The sequence below is a fragment of the Sciurus vulgaris genome, assembly GCF_902686455.1.
Source record: "Sciurus vulgaris genome assembly, chromosome: 8".
In the NCBI taxonomy this organism is placed as follows: domain Eukaryota; kingdom Metazoa; phylum Chordata; class Mammalia; order Rodentia; family Sciuridae; genus Sciurus; species Sciurus vulgaris.
In genome coordinates, this window is record NC_136468.1 from 2585720 (window position 1) to 2602797 (window position 17078).

Below are 17078 nucleotides of genomic sequence, written 5' to 3' on the forward strand. Positions count from 1 at the left end.
ACTGTGGCAAGGAGCCTGAATTCCACATTCAACTCATCCCTGGCCCTGCACTTTGCTCAGATCGATCATGGTGGTGTGTGTGCGTGTGCACAGCCTTGCCCCCTTGCTGCTGGCCCAGGCACAATGGCCTCCACCCACCACCCACGCACCAGCCCAGCCAGTTCCTTTCTCTGTGCCCACCGGGTCGGCCACCCTGCTGGCCCCTTGGCTCACTCTGGACCTGCTCCTGAGCCTCATCCCCTCTGCAGAGGTTGAGCGATGTAACGCATTCATGGGAACACAAAAAAGAAGCAGTATTTTCAAGTTTTTCTAAGGCACATAAAGCATTTCAAACAGCAATGCCTAAAGTCATGACCACTCATAATTACCCTTGTCCAAGGATGGTAAATATTCAGGAGAAGGTGCAGGGTCTTCTCCTCCCAGGGGCAACTAGCCTGCAAAATCAAATCTGTGGAAAACAGAGCAGAGTTGGGCAGGTTTTCCTCTCAAACATTTGAGAGACTGTTTGATGACTGAAGCTTGGTGTGGGGGGGGGGTCTAGACTGTCCTTTAAAAACTTATGTTGGTTTTAACTGAAGCACCTACCATTCCAGAGAAAGTAAAGGGGGAAGCACAGAGATGTGCACAAAGCAGGCAGTAATCGATCTCATCCTAAGAAACCTGCCTCTTCCCTGTCGCCCACCCCATCTTAGTAAAGACCTCCCCCCACCCCCATCCCTATTTTTTTAACTCGAAGCCTTCAGGTGAAAATAAAGCAACAGCAGCAAGAGAAAAAAAAATGTAGTCTTCTTCAGGGTTAACATCAGAAGACAAGCTTCTGCGGCTTTGGCCAATCAGATGCGCCCCTGCCAGCTATAATATAGTGCGAAAGGCAGCCTGTCTCACAAGCTCTCCAGGCTTGCTACCATTTAAAATCAGACTCTTTTTGTCTTTTGATTGCTGCCTCGAGACCCAACTCCGATGTGTTCCGTTATCAGCGACCGGCAGCCTGCCATTGCAGCCCCTGTCTGGGTGGGGATCCACGGCGAGTCCCCCGCAGCAGCGGCGGGCAAGGTTATATAGAAAGAGAAAGAGCCAGCAGCGCGCGAGCGAGCGAGCGAGCCGAGCGAGGCAGGGAGAGCGCAAGAGAGAGCGCACACGCACACACCCGCGCGCACTCGCTCGCGCAGACCCGCGGGGACAGCTCGGAAGTCACCAGGTTCCATGGACGAGATGCTGCTGCTGGCGAGATGTCTGCTGGTGGTCCTGGTCTCCTCGCTGCTGGTGTGCTCGGGGCTGGCGTGTGGACCCGGTAGGGGATTTGGGAAGAGGCGCCACCCCAAAAAGCTGACCCCTTTAGCCTACAAGCAGTTTATCCCCAATGTGGCCGAGAAGACCCTGGGGGCCAGCGGCAGATATGAAGGGAAGATCTCGAGAAACTCCGAGCGATTTAAAGAACTCACCCCCAATTATAACCCCGACATCATATTTAAGGATGAAGAAAACACCGGAGCGGACCGGCTGATGACTCAGGTAGAAACCCTGCGCGGGGCGTGGAGTGTGCTCCTTGTGAGGGGCTGCGTGTGACCGAGCAGTCCACAGTTACTCTGCTTGCTCTTTGGGCGGATAGACAGAAGGCTGTTGGGCCCTCTCCTTCCCCACCCACCTGCCCACCTAGCACAGCTTCTCTTCCAAGAGGAGAATGGAGGCTAAGGGTCCATCAGGGAAGTTTAGGGTGTGGGTGGGTGAGGACAGTAAGGGATGTGGTCCATGGGGGCCCTGATTTGATTAGTCTGCTGGGACAGCCTCCCCTACCCTTCCTCTACTCTGGCTTGTAACTGGGGGAGACCTTCACTTCAGAGGGGCATGTGCCTTTTCCAAGTCCAGGGTGGAAATGGAGGGAGGGTGTGGGAATGCACCCACAATCCTAAGTGACCTCCAGGTCACTGTACAAAGGTAGCCTTGAGCATTAGCTCTCAGAGCTGACACGTTTTCCTTCTCTGCGGTTTTCTTTTTCAAGACTCCCCCCACCCTTCATCCCCACCACCACTAACAGAGAATCCTAACTGGAAAAGCCAGGGGCATCTGACAAAAGCCAAGGGCTCCAGGGCTCTCAGACAGTCCCCCCGCTGTATCATTCAGCTCGCCCTGCGGTTCTGTCCTCCCCAGTTGTGCCCACCAGATGTACTGATGTTTCTGTAAGGATGCTCTTTCATGCTCCGAGTTGGGGTGCCTTGGGGGAGGGACTTAGAACTTATTGGCATTGCATCACTTGAGTTTTCAACCTGCTTGCTTAAGAATTAAGAGCGAATAAATATTAGTGAGGGGTGGGGGCGGGGTGGGAGGAGAAGCAAAGCAAAACATGAATTCCTCGCTCCATTCCCACCTCCTTGGAGACTTCTGGGCTGCCAATCTCCCAGCCAATTCTAGACTTTCTGAAACTCCATGCACGTATGACTGAAGCTAGAAATGGGTTTCCTCGCAAATATAGGTCAACATCCTTTTTATTGCCCTATTAAAATATTCAAGTCCTACCTTTAGGGCTAGGTGCGCACAGTGGCTGACGGAGAGGCGCTGGTGGGGCCAAGTGCAGGGGGAGGGTGCAGCGGGAGGGGGAGAACAGCTGCCTCAGAGCCGCGCTGCTACCACCGCTCCCGGGTTAGGAGGTTGAAGAGAAGTCTGCGGCCGGGTCTCGGGTTAGAGCCGGCAAATGGTAGGAGTGGGAACGCGTGAGGAGACCCCCTCGCTCTCCCTCATCTGCTGCCGACCACCTTAAGTCTGGCCCGTCAGTATGGACGCGCGCGCCGGTGCCAAAGAGCAGGGCGAGCCACCATTGACTGCACGGGCCGCGGGGTGCCCGCCCGGTGCGTGCAGCTAGCTGGGGAGTTCTCCTGCTAGCCCAGGGCACCCGTCCCCGTGCCACACTCACTCCCCGAGCAGGAGGGGCGGCCTCCGGGTCCTCCAAACCCGAAAGGAAGGAGGCAATGCAAAAGAAAGCCTCAGGGCGGACACCTCGGGTCCCACAGTCGAGCGGGCCAGCGTCGCCCTTGCCTGCGTGAGGCGGCCGCCAGAGACGGGGTCCTTGGCCCGCGTCCCTGCCCAGGGGCCTGGGCCTCGCCGCCTGCTGCAGAGCTGCGAGCGCGCGGAGCCGCGCACCAGAGCAGACGCATCTCGGCTCCACTTACTCCCGGGTTATCGATCTCGCGGCTACGGTTTCAGTGCGCGCGGGGCTGGGCTCCGGCCGCCAGCCCCTGCCACCCCACACGCCGGGCGCGGCCGGGCCAGAGCTGAGAGCCCGGCTCCCAGCGCAGTAAGCTCCCCGCGGCGGGGGCGGGGTGCCGAGGGAGGAGCGGCGAGGGAGGCCGGTCCAAGGGCCCGGGCGCAGCGCAGGCTTCGCGGCCAGCCCGGGGCCGCCCCCCGCTGCCCGCCCGCCGCCTTCTAGGCCCCCGGGCCACCGCGCCCCAACTGGAGCCCCCAGCAGGTCCCTCTCCCTCCCGGCCCGCCCTACCCGGAGACCCAGGGCTCGCCGGCCCCACGCCCGGCCACTCTGCCGTCGCGCGCACTAGCAGCATTTGAACTTCTGACCTTCTGTCAACTTCCCTCAGACGAACAAAACGAAAACAAATACTTTTTTCCTTGGGCAGTGGCTATTCCTTTTCCCAACACAAAAGGTGGGGGCGGGGGGAGGCAGGCCAAGTGGGGTGGCGGGGGTGGTGGAGAGCCAGGCCAGCCTCACATCACCATCCCCACAAAGATTCCCTAAAAACGCGGTGGCTGGAGCTGCGACAGGCTGCGAGGTACCACTTGGCTCGTCCCTCCACGGTGCCTCTTCAGACTCTGAGAGTTAAGCGAGGCCTGGGTGGGAGAGAGAGGGAGGTGGGGTGAAGGAGCAAAGCAGGGGACTCTCCCGGGCCCAGAGGAGGTGTGTGCTCCTCAGGGAACCTGCTCGCCCGCTGGCCCCTCATTTTAAATAACCACCTGATTGGGGCCCAGGTGGGGCAACGGGCCCTCGTCCTCTGTCTTGCCTCCCTCCCTGCCCGTCTCTCTAATGTGACTGCCGCCCAAGTCCCTCAACCATGGCAAGATCGTCCCCAGTGGAACTTTCAGAGCAGTTCTGGAACGCATGAGCTCCTGGTTAATATTAACTCGGAGAGGGAAGCGCAGACAGACACACTCTCCCTGCGCAGGCCTGGGTGCCAGGCGAGGGTGCCGGGCCGGAGCTGGGGAGGGAGGCGGCAAGGGGCCGGATCTGCAGGCTCTGCAGGCTGAAGTGGGGGACCACCTGAGACGCCGCTTTGAATAGACTTCCTGTGTGCTTTGGGACCCATGGGGAAAGGCGCTCAGGTGTGGGTTTGGGGCGGGTTTTTTTCTGTTTCGACCACGGGGGTCTGTGGGGACCAGTGGGGAGGGATGTGTTTAAGAACTGGGGTCTCTTTCCCTCGCACTGGGGGAAGCCCACCGGCTGCTGGCTGTGGCGGTCCCAGCTCTGCGCTTCTGTGCCGGCGCCGCTTTGCAAATCGGCGAGGTGGGCAGGAGCTCGGGCTCGGGGAGCAACTTGGCCTCCACCGACACAAAGCCCACCCCGGCGGCCCTGCTGGGCTTCACGGTGGCTGCACAGAGTCGGACTTGATTCGCGGCACACGACCCAATGAATTAATAACCGGCCTGAGCTTCCTGGCTTTGCCGGAGACAATCCTCCCAGCCGGGGCGGGGGAGCGTCCTGCAGTCGCCAGCTGAGCCCGCGCGGGGCCTGGTGCTCGGGAGGGCGGGGGCCACGGGGTGCCAACTCTGGCAACCCTAGGCCTCAGCCTGCCCTAGTCGCCCGGGCCTGGCTTGGCGCCCGGCTCCTTGCCTGGGGTCCTCCGTGTCTGCCCAAGTGGCGCAGCTCAGGGTGCTGGGCCCGAACTACCCTCCCTCTCCCAGGCTTCTGGTTGGGAAGCTCCCCACTCCCTGGAGAAAGGAGCGGTAGTGGGGTGGGGGCTGGAATGGGGGTGGCAGTGTGCGTGTGCGTACCGTGGTGTGCGCCTGCGCGCACCGGGCTTCAGATCCCGGCTCTAAACGGACCCTGGTTTACTGATTGATTTTAGTGTAAAACGCGTTCAATCCTCAGGATGACCTCACTCAAACTCTGCCCTTCCGACTTTTTTTTTTCTTTTTTCTTTTTTTTCCTTCTACTTAAGAAAGCTGCTGGCAGGCCCCGAACCCTGCAAGAGCTGACCTGTTACGGGGCCGCCCCCAGTCCCCTGTCCTCCCCCCACCCCCGCCTGGGTTTGTTGTATGTTTAACTCTACAACCATATTACTGGTTTTTTATTGCTGCCAGATACACAGGACTTTTCCTGTTGCGCAATTTGTCAGTCCCCTGAAAGCGCGGGCAGCAGTCCTTGCGAGATTCTGCGCCCTTTGTAAAAGAGTTCCCCTGTTACTAGGGCCCTTGATAGAGGGGACCTCTTTCCATCCCAGAACCCGCTTCCACGCAGAGCACCCCTCCCGCAGGGTGGGTGGAGATCAGCCCTACCCTCTGCAGAAGTCACCTTGCAGTTGCTTCTCCTGCCTCCTCTCAGGCCTGCTTCTCCTAGGGTGCACATCAGTTCCCCCTTTTCAAATCCAGAATCCAGCCTGCTGCGGTACGAAGGTCCAGGTATCCAGTGAGTACCCACAGACACACACACGACTCAATTGTTTTTCACTGCATCCTTTTCTGGATGTGGCCCAAGATTATGAATGGAGCCCCACAATCCCAAGTTCCACTTTGCCCTGCACATGGTGGAGGGGCGCAGAAGGAGATGGCAGGCAGGACTCCAGAAGCCTCAGGCCTTTCTGGTTCCCCTCCCCCACCTCCTCTCCTGCCTGCCCTGCCCACCCCTTAAGTTTGCTCTTCAAACTTGCCGGACACCATTCTGCACTGCAGCCAAGAAAACAAGAGAGGAGGAAGGGAACAGGTTAAAGAAAACAAGAACACAATCAGACCCAGACAGCCTAGCAGAGAGGAGTTCCACAGGGAGGAATGTGGCCGTCCAGACGGAGAATGTTTGTCCTGCGGCCCTACCCGTGCTGGACATTAGAGCTCGCCTGCTTGTGAGCACCTGGGCCTGCTCCTATCCCGACGTGGCTGTCACTCTCTTGCCTTTGGCTTCATTCTCACTTTGGATAGGCACAGGGTAGGCAGGAAGGTCCAGAGGGAGGTAGCGCTGGGCTTCCCTTTCCTTAGGAGTGCACAGGATAGTCTCTTTTCTGCACAGGTGCACTGGCCTCTGTGCCCTCCTCAGCAGGGATTTACCCCAGAGACAAGGGTGGACCCTTGCCCAGGTGTGCAAAATGGGGGTCTAAGAGGTGGAGAGCAGCAGGGGTGAGGGGGTGTGGCATTGCGGGCCATGCCCCTGAAGGTTCTGGAGCTTGTGTCTGAAACATACAGCTCACCTGTTCCAGAGAAACTCTGCTTACTTCTCAGGCCATGCCAGTTGCATTTGCAGTTTCAGGATTGGAGGAAGATCTGTAGCTTGTCCCCAAGAGGACTGGCTCCTCCTGCAAATGCTGTTTGCTTCTCCCCAGCCAGTGCCCTTCTCCCCAGCCAGTGCCCACCCTAGTGTTGTCCCCACTTCCCTCCACATTCCTGCACGCTGAGCCTGGGCAGGGCTGGCGGATGGAGGGTCTGGCGTGGGTGGTGGGGCTGCTGAGCTAACAGGTTTGTTGGTTGGGTCCCCCCCACAGAGGTGTAAGGACAAGTTGAATGCCTTAGCCATCTCTGTGATGAACCAGTGGCCAGGAGTGAAGCTGCGGGTGACCGAGGGCTGGGATGAGGATGGCCACCACTCGGAGGAGTCGCTGCACTATGAGGGTCGTGCTGTGGACATCACCACATCTGACCGTGACCGGAGCAAATATGGCATGCTGGCCCGGCTGGCGGTGGAGGCCGGCTTTGACTGGGTCTACTACGAGTCCAAGGCACACATCCACTGCTCCGTGAAAGCAGGTAAGCCCCCTCATCCAGCCTTTCTCCATGTCCCCCGACCCACACCACACTCTACCCCCACTCCAGGTCTGTCCTGCAAAGCCATCTGTTGGTCAAGAAGCCACTATTTTCTTGACCTATGAAGTGACACCTGAGACTTGTTTTTTTACTAACGTGTGCCTGGGAAGTGCAGTTTAGGACACTAACAGCCCCACCTCAAATTGGAGGGGAAAAGTAAAAGGGAGCCAGGGCCAGGGAGGGAGGAGCAGTGGGTTCTGACTGGGCTCCTGTTGGGAGCACACACCCTATGAGCCCCCTCCCTGCCAACCCCTAAGGCCATGGCCACAGGGTGTCCAGCCCAGACTCAGAAGGCCTGTGGCTTCCGGAGTCTCCACCTTTTGGAGTCCCTACTTCAGGTGGTGGAAATGAGGAAGAAAGAGTGGCAGTGGGGGTGGAGAGTATCACAATTTCCATGAGACTCTGCAGTTTGGCCAGGTCTCTCCTAGGTCTTTCCTCTCTCATGTGGGGCTTAAAAAACTACCACCACTCCTGCTAAGCGCAGGAGGGTCTGTCCAGGGCATAAATGGTCTGCTGGCTCCTCCCCGCTGGGCGCCTGTGTATTCTTAACTAACCTAACTCTCTGGCTGAGCCTTTGCTGGGAGGCCTGGTGGGAGGCAATAAACCCAGTAGTTACCACTTCCAACATCTGGAGTCGAAGGAAGCATCCGTTCTTATTAGGAGCCCAGCTGGGGTGCCCTGAGCCAGGGCAGGAACGGGAAAGGCCATCCCCTCCCGGTCCGCAGCTGGAGCGCCTGGCCCCCAGGGTGAGGCTGACTTCCCTAGGCCTGCAACGCCACATGCTGTTGCCGGGAGGAACAGCCGCGGCAGCAAGGCATTGCCCACACACGCACTCCCCGACTCGGGGCTGCATCTGCAGATCTCGCCGTCTCCGGGGACAGGCAGACACATTTAGCAGGCAATTCACAGGGAACTGCGGAGGAACCGCCTTCGTGCCCCTCAGTCTTCCCCGCTTTCTTCCTAAACTGCATTTTAATGGCACGTTAGTAGAAAAAAACAGCGTTCAAGTCACTTCATAGGTAAGAAAACGGTGTCTTCTTGCAACAACAGAAGGTGAAGGCGTGGGAGCGCAGGTGGAAAAGAACCGGTGTACAGCTCCTGGCGACGCCCCCACCCCTGAGCGGGGTTCCACGGCAAGAAGCATTTTGCTGGGGTTCCTTTCTCTGCTGGGGATGAGAAATGGAAGTGGCGAGAGACCCTCGGTCCCTGGCGCAGTCTTTCGGGGATCTTGCTCCTGCGTTTAGAAGCGCGAGGTCTCTTGCCCATCACTGTCCGTGGGGTCCCCCTGGCGGAAGTCCCTAGAGGTCTCTTCCCAAATGAGCAGCGGTAATCCAGCCCCCGAGGGTCTCACCGGGAGAGCAGAACTGGGGCGCCGAGCCGCTCATTGGCATTCTGCGCACGCTGGCCTGGGCGCTGCGCAGTGCGTGTCAAGCGGGGTCGTGCGACTCGACGACTTGGGCTCGCCAGCGCCTGGGGTCGCATTCCGGGGGGCTACAGAGGGCCTCCAACGGCCAGCCCCGCTCTTCATGACAGAGAAACCGATGAGAAGATTAAAAACCTTCTGTAATTCCAGCAGGAAGATTCTTTCTCGCAATCTCTATTTGCAAAAAGCATGATCCCGGAGATTGGAATGCAAAGAAGATCGGTACCTCCCTGCCCCTCCTCCCTGGCCCCCCGTGCTCCGCCCCAACCTCAATTATTGTCCTCGGGACAGTGAGCCTCAGAGAGCGACAGAGGGCCGAGGAAGCGGGTAGTCAAGGGGCCTTGAAACCCAGCGCTTCCAGCGCTCCAAGCAGGCCTGGCCATTTAAAATTCAAATACACATCTCGAGTGCTTCCAAGAGAGGCCTGGCTGTGCAAATAGTGCCTGTGAGGCCCGGGCTTCTGGAGAGCCCGTGTGTGAATTGCACACGGGGGGGTTTGCACCTGAGCAAATAGGGAGGGGGCAGCCTACGAGCTGGAGAGAGAGTGAGCTGAGAAAGGGGAGGAGGAGAGATGGAAGTGTCCCCTTTTCCAAGAGTGTCTTCTATTTATTCCAGAATCACAATGACAAAGCTGGGCCCTTTATTGGATTTTAATTAGAAAATCCACACAAGCCTCGGATTTTCACACCTCGGGCAATTCTCTGGAATGTTTGGCCAGTTGCTACAACTACTACAGCTATTTTTCACACACCACTCCCCCCACCAACAGGCTAACACGAGGGCCCTGCAGGGCGGGGGAGGTGGGGACAGTGGGGACAGGCTTCCCGCGCAGCTTGGGTGCAGAGCATACTGGGAACCGCGGGGGCGGGGGCGGGGGCGGGAGGCGAGGAGGCTGCGCCCCGGCACCCGCGGGAGCTCAAGAAGGCTTCCCGAGGAATCCAAGTGGAGAGCAAATATCCTGAGTTCATAGCGAGGCTGGGTGTGTGCTGAGCTGGGGCTGGAGGAAGGCGGAAGGCAGGGCGTGCTGCGGGCCTCCTTCCTGAGCGCCAGCCAACCTTTGCCACCGCCGGTCCAGTCGTGAGTCGCTCAGGAATGCGCCCGCATCGGAAGTCGGCCCCGGAGGCGGAGGCACTGGGGGAGGGCGAGGTCTGCCCTGGACACCCTGGAACCAAACCCCTGGCCTAGGCTCGCAACTGGCGCGCACCGCCCTCCCGCGTGCCTCCCTCCTGGTACTCAACGCCCTGTGCCCTCTTCTCTCCCTTCTCCTCGCCCACAGAGAACTCGGTGGCGGCCAAATCCGGCGGCTGCTTCCCCGGCTCAGCCACGGTGCACCTGGAGCAGGGTGGCACTAAGCTGGTGAAGGACCTGCGTCCCGGGGACCGCGTACTGGCGGCGGACGACCAGGGCCGGCTGCTCTACAGCGACTTCCTCACCTTCCTGGACCGCGACGACGGCGCCAAGAAGGTTTTCTACGTGATCGAGACGCGGGAGCCGCGCGAGCGCCTGCTGCTCACGGCCGCGCACCTGCTCTTCGTGGCGCCGCACAACGACTCGGCCGGGGACCCCGAGGCGCTGTGGGGCCCGGGGCCGCCGCCGGGGCGTCGGGCGCTCTTCGCCAGCCGCGTGCGGCCAGGCCAGCGAGTGTACGTGGTGGCCGAGCGCGACGGGGACCGCCGGCTGCTGCCCGCGGCGGTGCAGAGCGTGACGCTGCGCGAGGAGGCCACGGGCGCGTACGCGCCGCTGACGGCTCAGGGCACCATCCTCATCAACCGGGTGCTGGCCTCGTGCTACGCCGTCATCGAGGAGCACGGCTGGGCGCACCGGGCCTTCGCGCCCTTCCGCCTGGCGCACGCGCTGCTGGCCGCGCTGGCGCCCGCGCACACGGACCGCGGCGGCGAGGGCGACGGCGGGGGCGGAGGCTGCGCCCCGCAGCCCGCGCCGGGGGCGGCCGAGGCGCCCGCCCCGGCCGACGCGGGCATCCACTGGTACTCCCAGCTGCTCTACCAAATCGGCACCTGGCTGTTGGACGGCGAGGCCCTGCACCCGCTGGGCATGGCGGTCAAGTCCAGCTGAAGTGCGGGCGGACCCGGGCGGGGCGGGCGGGGCGAGAGAAAGCGCAGGACCCACGGGAGACGCGCACGGACTGAGACTTTTAATTATGATAATAATTAATAATAATAATAAAGTAGGACAGTCCAAAGTAGACTATAAGGAAACAGAGACCACGGGGAGTTCGTTGTTGTGTTTAGTTGATATATATTTTTTTGAAGTTTTCGGTTATTGTTTTATTTTGGTTATTTTTTCTCCTCTCCTGGCTATTTATTTGTTTGGTATGAATAGATGTTTTAAATAATATGAACCGGACCTTCAAGAGCCTTAACTAGTTTGTGTCTTGGATAATTTATTACTGTCATGTGAACTGTACTCGCGGGGGTGGGGAGATTATTTTGTGAGGCCACGCAACGTGCTGAGTCTATTTTTCTACGTGCCCCTGGGCCTGAGGGCCAGAGGCGGCCCTCTGCCCTCTGCTCCTCCGCTGCGCTCCTGCTTGTCGGCAAGTGTAGACTAAAACACGCTTCATGGGGGTCCACAAAGTATATTTTTATACACAGAATTGTAAATTAGATTTTTGAGAGATCAATACTTAATGACATTTCATTTTTTGAAATAGTGTAAAATATGAAATATATTATTTTAATTTAACTAGTTTCCAATGTAACAGCCATCACCTGTACTGTCTTCAAGGGTTAATATTTGCTGTTGTAATCATCATTTTGGCCACATTCTTGAATACCAAGACTCTCTCTCTCTCTCTCCCTCTCCCTCTCTCTCTCTCTCTCTCTCTCTCTCTCTCTCTCTCTCTCTCTCTGTCATACACACACACACACACACACACAAACACACACACTTTTTTTTGACAAACTGGAAAAACTCTGTTATTTTTAACTTCAAAGAATTTATTAGAAAATGATATTTTTAAAAAGTGCACATAGTGATGAGCCCACAAGGATGGAGCCTGTAGTTTGTACAGAGAAAAAAAAAGATGTTTTTGCATTAATAAATTGAGAAATAACTGCTGTAAATTTACTAAAATGTATTTTTGAATATTTTGTAATAGTTTTATAGAAATAAAACGTGCCACGCTCAGCCCGGCTAGTGTATGATAACTAAGAATTCCTGATGCAACCCTTTTCCTCCTTGTTTAGCTTCTTGGTTTGGGAAACCCAAAGCTTCTGATATCATTCAGAAGTCTTGCTTGTACTGTGAACAGACTGGCCTGCATAGTGACCAGAGTGGGCAAGCAAGCCGCCTAGTCTGCTCCCAGGAGGGGAGACCTTGGCTCTGTTTGTAGGTACTGTGCAGTGTTCTCTCTGCACTCCTGGAGGTTGGGGATGCACCACCTCTTAACTAGCAAAACCCAATCTGCAGACCCAGAAGTGGCCCTGGGAGAGCTACTGGACCCTACTCATGTGCTTGTCAGGCAGCTTCATGTCTTTCCAGGGCCTTGCTGTCTTTGATCCACAGGGACAAGGTCTGTAGTTGCTTTTTGAAGCCTTGCTGTGACTTTCCCCAGGGGAGAAGGCCAGGTGTGCATCTCTTGGATGTCCCATCCTTGGAGTCCTCATGGCAAGTCACTGTGGAGTGCACATCCTCTCTGCTCCCAGTGTGCTCCAGGGTCATTGCTGCCAGGGCTCTTGAGTCACACAGGTATCTCCCAGCGCAAGGTATCTCTGTGGAGTGGTTGCCAGGCATAGACTGTGTCCCTGGGACCAGGTGGCAGGTTACTCCTGGTTCTTTGGTTTATTACAGGTAACTGTTGTGCTTTGTGCTCTGAGCGGAGTGTCCAGGAAGGCTGGGCTTGGGGCCTCTTGGAGGATGAAGCCTATCTGGAGGGCAGTCCCAGTTTAGGGTCAGGGTCCGACCTCCCCAGGTTCACCTGGCAGAGTCTGGCTCCTGAGGCAAGGTCTGTGGGGGCTTCTGCAGAAAGAAAGACTGGCCCCTGAGGGGCTTCTGAGCTGAGGGTCTGGCCTCAGAGGTTGTCTGGGACTCTGGGTGCACTGGATGGCAGTGGGGGAGGGGCTGTTGGCTGTGTGCTTCCACAGAGTCATCCCTCCAGGCAGGAGCTGGCCTCAGTTTTCTCCAAAAACCACTTTTCTTTGGTCTTTCAGGTGGTGAGCAGTTTCAAAGCAGGCATTCCTAATCCCTGGTGGAGTTGGCAGTTTCTGTCCTTTTGACCATTCATGTCTAAGTTGGTCAAAGGTAAACCAGAAACAATGAGTGGCCAATCCTTCCGGCTGTGTGAGTGACCTAACAAACCGGCAGAGCAGCCGGGAGGTCAGAGAGAGGCATCTGACGCTGACAAAGCCCAAGAGTACTGGAGGGCACCTGTGGTGCCAGGCTTCAGGCAACCAGGGTGCCTTGGAGGGAGCTTCGCCCTGACAGAATGCCCAGGCCTGGGTGGGCCCCTCCTGGAAGGGCTGGCTGGCAGAGTCCCCACTCTTCATGCCCTTGTCCATCTTTTAACACCGTGTTCTAATAAGACAGGTGAGGACAGGAAGCTAGGAAATGCAGGCCATGGAGAAGGGACAGTCCACTCCCACCAGGTGGGCACCCACATCTCTTCTTCCAGGTGGATGGTGCTGAGAATTTGTGCAAAGTGTACACATGGCAGTTGCTTCCAGCCCCTTGTGACTAATATATATCTATTCCTGTCAAAAATGTGCATCAGAATGTACTTGAAACTGGTATCTTTGTGCTCTGTTGTTTGAGTAATTAAAGAAATTACAGAGACTTTCTGCAATGTTTGTTATGTGGCAGAATTCCTGTCCCATACGGTCATGCACATCTCTCATTTTCCTCCATGAAAATGTGAAAGAAAAGCTCCTGTAGAGGGCGGTTGGACCAGGCCATGGGAACATCCTTGTTCAGCAGAGCAGGAGACAGGCAACCTGCGGGTTGACCAGTTGCCTCCCCTGGCCAGAACCTGCTGTGGTCAGCATCACTCCCTGTGAGGACCGCTGGGCAGACAGGTCAAGACAGCAACACAGCACCTGCCAGGGAACCCTGCTGGAGTCACAGGCTCTGGCACTGCATGGTGTCCAGAGCCCTCTAAGGACACAGGAAAACCCAGGGAAATGGCTCACATGTGACTTCTTAGGAACAAATTACAAAACACTCTATGGGCCTTGTTTTTCCAGTGCTGTGCTGGATCTATATTCAAGCAAAGTGGTGGACAAACAGTGGCCCCAGGACAAATCCGGTCTAAGGCTTATTTTCACACAGCCCATGAACTGAGACTGTTTTTTTTTTAAATGCATTTTTAGCCATTGGAACAAAGACTCCAAAGAAGAAGAATATTTCCTGACACGTGAAAACTATCTGAAACTCCAATCTCAGTGTCCCCCAGTACCGTTTTAGTGGGACACCCCCACAGAGTCACTTGTCCACTGCAGCCTTCCTGCTGAGCGGTGGCAGCAGAGAGCACATGGCCTACAAAGCCCCTGATGTTCCCCATCTGACTCAGGACAGAAGATGTTCCCAACTCCCTTCCTAGGCTCTTGGGTTAGAGTCAAACGTGGTTCAGGGCTGGGGGACAGGGGCTGGAATGCAGTGGCCTGTCCACCATCACAGCATCCACCAAAAGGCAAGGCACTCATTCTGCTCCTAAGAGCCAGAGGGGACCTCAGGAGGCACACAGCCCTAGGCAGGCTGTGCCGCCACCCCACCTGGTGGTGTGACAGTGAATCAAAGAGCCCACTCAAATGTCTGCAGCTCATGCCTGATTGGGTCAGAGGCAGCCCCTCGGGATCCCCCTCTTCCCTGCAAAGACCACCCAAAGTGAGCCAAGAGGGAGCCTGGGTTTGAAGACAACTTTCTTTTCTTTTTTGGTTAAGCTTTATTTTCTCAAATTTAGGGGGCGGGGGATATATTAGTGATTCATATTTTCCTGCATATACAAGCACAGGGGCCTCTCTCCAGGGCAGGACATTGGGAGGGAGGAGGCATTTCCATGGCCTCTCAAAAGCTGGAGGTGCTCTTGGTTGCAGCAGCTGTTTCCAGAGGGGAAACTGGTTTAGATAAGAGAACAGAGATATCCAAGTGCTGTGGACACATTACAAAGATAGAGCACCAGATATGAAAGAAGAAACTGTCCCCAAACAGCACTTGATTTCCGGTGGAGTCCTAGGTGCACGGTGCAAGGTGGGGGCCTGGCACCTTGCCCTGGACACTACTCACTCAGTCAGTAACCCTCACCCTCCTGCTGACTAGAACACAGCTCCAACGTCCTCCTTCAGATCCTGCAGCCCAAAGGCACAAGTAGTCAGCGCTTCCAAGAGGATCCACAACACCAGACCCAGGTCTATCCCCTCTGCTGGCCCAGGGCTTCCATCCCACTGAGAGCTGCCCCCAGACAGCCCATCTCTAGCTCCACAGGGAGGTGGGCACCATAGAGTTTGTGAGCTGCCTTCTCAGAACCATCGCCTGGGCAGCCCACGGGCGCAGGCCCTGCTCATGTCCAGCCCCTCTGCACGGCTGTGATGTCCTTGTGCGATAGTGAGAGGAAGCAAGATCACGTTCCCTGCGAGCTGCCCCTAGCAGTACGTCGGTCCTGGACCCAAAGATGTCCACATAGGGCCCTTCCTGGGGAGGCTCCCCTCCAGGGCTGTGGAGCACTGTCTCTGCCAGCCGGAGAAGCAGCAGCCACCACGAGTCCACTCCAGGTCTGTGCTGCGTCCAGCTTGTCCAGCTGAACACGAGCAGGCTGCACTGCGCCTTCCAGCAGCCTCGTGCCTCCCACAGACCACAGAAGCCAGTGGGCGCCAGAGGCTGCTGCTGGAAAACCCCAATCGTGCCACCCCAAGGCAGCTCCCGAAGGCTGCGGGCCACTTCCGCTTCTCCCGAGGAGGTCTTCTTGGAGCTGGGACTTCCTACAGTCCTCTGGGGCAGCTGGGCCTGTCCCTCTGTCCCCGTGCAAAGGCTGGCAGCAGAGGAGTGGGCACCAGAAACATGGGTCCTCCCCTCTCTTTCTTTCAACTCTTTCACCAGACATGTGAGGTGTGGGCAGGGGACCCCTGCATCTCTGTAGCCCCCATGTCCTCTCCACAGGGTTCCGCTGGTCTCCTAATCACAGATGGGAAAGGACCCATAGCACCAAGTTCTTTCCTGCATGGAGGCCGGGCGCCCTCTGGTGGTCAAGCCTGGTGAATGGCGGCTGTGGCCTCAGCCTTGAAGGTCCAGGGCACTGATCAGAGCAAGTGCCAAAGCCGTTTACCAAGAGGGCAGAGGACAAGAAACGTCCACATAAAGGAGTGCCAGAGCCACCCAGAGGTTGGACAGACGAGAGCCCTGTGCTCCTTCCCTCTCTTCAGTGATCCCCCTATTCACCCACCACAGCACCCCCAGCAGACCACCAGGTCTGGACTGATGGCCAAAAGGGACACATTTTTTTCTTGATCGCAGTAGTCAAAAAAGAAGGAGAGATGACTGTGGGTAACACTGCAGCCCACAGGTGCGGAGCGAGGAACTCTGGATGTCAGTGCTCGAGGTCCGTGGGCCAGGCCCACTCTTGCGTTTCCTGCCTCCCACCCTGGGGACCCTGGAGCTGGAAGGCGCTGTACATGGCGGGCATCCCAGAGAATGGCACTGCAGTGCCTGCAGAGTCCAGGGTCTCAGGCTGACTGAGACTGAGGAGGGCTCAGCATCCTGCCAGAGGGCCCGGGGCTGGGTGGAGAGGTCTCGGAGTCTCGCCTGTCTCCTCTGTGGCCCAGCCCTGACTCGGGGGAGTCCTTAGTGTCTCCGGGCCCCTTCCCTCACAGGAGGGGAGTTGTCATTTCTCCAGGTTCAGAAATATTGCAGAAAGTCCTCTCCGTTCCCATGCCCTCGCTGACCCTTCCCTGATCCAGGAGGACCAAGGAGGTCTGCTATGGGGAGGGGACCATCTTCCACTCTGCATGTGCGTCAAGGCAATCAGATCTCTATGAAGAGGGTTCCGAAGGCATGACCAACATTAGCTGTCCATGGAGGGCCTGGGACCAAGCCCCAGCTGAGCCACACTAAGGACAAGAACAGAAGAAACAGAACCGAGGCCAGTCAGGCTTCCTCCAGGGCTGCTCTGGATGCAGTTCCACCCTGGGCTGGACCTGCCCCTTGTCCATGCTGGATTCTGCCTGCCCAGGCGTCTTCTCAAGCTGTGCTTTCAGAGACTTCCTTTCCGTCCAGGGCTGGCTGGAGTTGGAGCTTTCCCCCTCCCTGCTCCAGCTGGCGTGGAGGGGGCCCCTAGAGAGAAGTTACCTCCCTTCAGGTAAGCCTCAGCAGAGGAAGAAGTTTGGAGAGTCGTGACACTGTGCAGCTGTGAGGACAAGGAGGAGACCCCAAGACCCAAAACAGCAGTCAGCCTCCCGCTGGGGGAGGCTCACCAACACCCAGAAGACTGGCCTTTCCAGGCAGCCACATGGGAAACCTGACCAGCCAGCCCACAGGGCTCCCGAGGCCATGATTGTTGGCACTCTGGCCCTTTCCTTGATGCAGGTGGAAACACACACCTGGGGCACGTGTGCAAGGTCACACAGAGGGTAGACACGCACAGGAAGTCACAGGCAAGACTCAGACCCAGACCTGCCCAGCAGCAGCCTGTCCACCCAGGCCC

General features: G+C 57.4%; 1 protein-coding gene across 2 annotated transcripts; it reads left to right on the plus strand.

Moving 5' to 3' along the window:
• The first annotated feature begins 888 nt into the window (after window positions 1-888).
• On the plus strand, window positions 889-11578 carry SHH (sonic hedgehog signaling molecule). 2 transcript variants are annotated; one of them, XM_079149258.1, is made up of 3 exons: window positions 889-1512; window positions 6690-6951; window positions 9708-11578. In XM_079149258.1, exons 1-3 carry the CDS (start codon window positions 1204-1206, stop codon window positions 10502-10504), a joined length of 1368 nt encoding a protein of 455 aa, XP_079005384.1. In that variant the 5' UTR covers window positions 889-1203; the 3' UTR covers window positions 10505-11578. The 2 variants fall into 2 exon arrangements, with proteins under 2 accessions (XP_079005384.1, XP_079005383.1); XM_079149257.1 differs by lacking the exon at window positions 889-1512 and adding an exon at window positions 5198-6056.
• The last annotated feature ends 5500 nt before the right edge of the window (window positions 11579-17078 follow it).